The sequence below is a fragment of the Cyprinodon tularosa genome, unplaced genomic scaffold, assembly GCF_016077235.1.
Source record: "Cyprinodon tularosa strain WSP-4 unplaced genomic scaffold, ASM1607723v1 ctg276, whole genome shotgun sequence".
Lineage (NCBI taxonomy): Eukaryota > Metazoa > Chordata > Actinopteri > Cyprinodontiformes > Cyprinodontidae > Cyprinodon > Cyprinodon tularosa.
The window spans coordinates 665,695-668,677 of record NW_024038981.1 but is presented as its reverse complement, the minus strand read 5'-3'; the positions used below and the strand labels follow the sequence as shown (position 1 = coordinate 668,677).

Sequence of the window (2,983 nt, the reverse complement as noted above, 5' to 3'; positions counted from 1 at the left end):
CCCAATGTCCACCCTCTAGCCACGACAGCGTCCAATGAGGCATCTACATATATAACGTCTATGGTGACACATGGAACAAACAAGAGTGAGGAGGAAGCAGCACAATTAATTTCTGCTAGAAGCTAAGATCTGAAGACAAACCACTGAGTAAAATTTCAGCTGACACCTAGTTGGATGCATAGCAAAAAGCCAATAGTGTAACTCAGCCGGATGGAAGAAACATGAGCCATGACATCACAGTGACAACAAAGTTCATAATATGTACTCATAGCTTTCTATCTGTCTCTCTAACCCACCCGCCCCAACACACACAAACATGGATTGGTTGCTAGTAGAAGATTAACACCCTGATCTGATTCTTATGCCGCCAGAGCTTAATGGTGATGTCATTGTGCAGATGCGACCTCGTCTCTGCGAGGAGGAGGAGGAAGCCCGCACCGCCTGAGAACCAGGATCCCCGCAGCCACACAGAGGCCCGGACCCCAGTCGCCCCCCCCCCCAAAGGGACAAGCATCCCCCCAGAGGGCGGTAGAGGGTGGCCCCAGCCGGAACCCCTCGTGGTCTCGGGGCCCAGGCCCCAGTGGGCCAAGACAGACAACCGCCGACCGCCCCGGGCGCCGCCCGCCCGAGGTGGGTGCAGCCGGCAGCCCAGATCCCCAGTGCCCGGGGGAAACCCCCCCCCCGACCCGGACGGCCCGGACTGCACCCAGGGGGACCGGACCTCCCAGACGGCACCCCCCCGACCCGGGCCAGCACCCACCCCAATGCCCCGGCCCCACACACACCCGACACCAGGGCGCCCGCACCACTGCCGGTCCCCCCCACACACGCCCCTCCCTCCACCCCACACACACTCTGACTCCCAAACGCACCGACCCCACACACACAACCTGACCCACCCCAACCCCACACCCACACAGATGCTCCTCCCCCCCACCTGCACGCACGCACCAGCCAGACCCACCCCCCATCCCCCACACAACCCTCCCCTCCTGCGCAGCCCGCCCTCCGCCAATCATCGCCACCCACTCCATCAAACACCAATCCTACCCACGCCAAACTGAGAGGCAGTGCTAAGCCATGTCAGGAGTGGGGTCGCGCAGACAACATGGCCACCTACCCGGCCCCCCCCCCACACACTCCGCGGCCCGCCTTCGAGAGGTGATTGCGAGCTGTTGTTGTATCATGTTTCCAGTGTCTAAATGCAGTTAAAACTGGGGAGCAGGTTGTCTCGGCATGCGGCGAGCTAGGGTACGTTGATGCCCCCCTCTCAATACCAGCCCGAAGTCCCCTCCCCAAGGCCCTATGTGTGTGTGTGAAAAAGAGCGGGGGGGAGAGGAATCGAGAAAGAAGACCAGCGGGGTGTATGAATTCCCCTCTGGAGTTTGAGCTGTTGACGGCATTAAGTACCCCTGCCTCCCGGGATCCCCCCAGACCAGAAGGGGCCAGGCACGACCGCCCCCAGAGCCACGCACCCAGCACCGCCGCAAAAGGGCCAACAGTAGCCCCCCAGGGGCCCCCGACCACCACCGCCACAGAGGAGGGACAGGGACAGGAATGAACGAGGGCCGCGGAAGGGCCAGGGCCCACAGGCCCCCCATCCTCAGGTCCCTGCTCTGAGTGTTTAGCAATTCAGATAAACACTCAGAGCAGGTCTCCCGTTCACAGCATGAAGGAGACTGTGTGAACTTCTTATCTCTCTGGGTGACAATCATTCAATTAATTTAATTTAATGTTATCTTATTCCCAGGTTGTGACTCTGCATTTTGTCAAGTGCAGCAACAGAGCAAAAGGCAAAAACCCCTCTAACTTACTGATCATGAGACAATGGCAAAAATTTAATTAAAGTGGCATACAGTAGTGTAATGGAGTTTCTTACTAACTCTGCCTTAACTAAACCATTATGTATTTCAGCATTGTGCTTTTTTGTTGTTTTATTTTAAGTTTTCAAAATTTTAATACAATAAAACAAACAAGCAACATCAAGCAACAAACAACAATAAATCAAAATAAATATAACATCACTATTCACAATTCATGCTCTTTATGTATATACATACATTCATATCTATATGGGTTAATTCACACCCTAAAAGGTAGCAAAGGTTAGAGTCTGTGCCATTCATGTGTTTAGTTTAGTTTTGCCTTTAAAAAGTGTTCCAAGATGGTAGTCCAGCAGCATTGAAAGTCATCCATAGAGCTCCTGCAAAGTCTTTCCATTTGTATCATGGACATCATATCAGTGACCTATAGTTTGAAAGGAGAAGCAGAAGACCTCCAGTATCCCAAAATTCTCTTCGTAATAATAAACCTCAATTCCAGAGGTTGCCACATTTTAGCAGGTACTGTCCCCGTGGTGTGAGGGCATCCAAGAATTATAAATTCTGTCATGATTGCAGCCACGGTAGCTTCTCTGATTACTCATTTCATTCATCTGCCGTTGCCTCCCCGCTCTTCTTATTATCATTGATATTATTCACCTGCTTCCTCTGCTATATTATATATATTATCTGTCTAGTCTTTGTTTATTCATGTTATTTTTTTGTGTCTGTTATTTATTGTTTCATGAGAGTTAAGTTCCTGGTTCATGTCCTGAGTCTTGGAAGCCAGTGGACTGGGAGGGTTTGGTGATTGACTCATCTCTCCTATTCATGTCCCGGCTCTTCTCTGCTGAGTCCTGAGCGTTTTAGCCTGGCATGCGGGAGGAGCCCTTGTCGGGCTACGGACTCCTGGATCTCGGAACTGTCTGGTTCTGAACTGTTTCTCTGATCTGGATCTGTCTCCTGCCTGCTCACTGGGGTTCCTGCATCGGGGACACTCTGGACGGCTCTGAGACGCATCTTGTTTGGTAGTAGTAGTCCATGAGCTGGATCTTGCATTTTTCGTAGAGGATGGACTGAACTATTATCCAGGTACATGACTGACTTGGATAATCATCTCTTGTCAGATGATCATGGTCACTTACCTGTGTTTCTCCCTTGAG

The 2,983-nt window shown here is 51.8% G+C and overlaps 1 protein-coding gene across 1 annotated transcript; it reads left to right on the top strand.

Moving 5' to 3' along the window:
• Window positions 1-383: 383 nt before the first annotated feature.
• On the top strand, window positions 384-1,064 carry LOC119786630 (basic proline-rich protein-like). The gene has a single exon (XM_038290125.1). It carries the CDS (start codon window positions 384-386, stop codon window positions 1,062-1,064), a length of 681 nt encoding a protein of 226 aa, XP_038146053.1.
• Window positions 1,065-2,983: the final 1,919 nt, after the last annotated feature.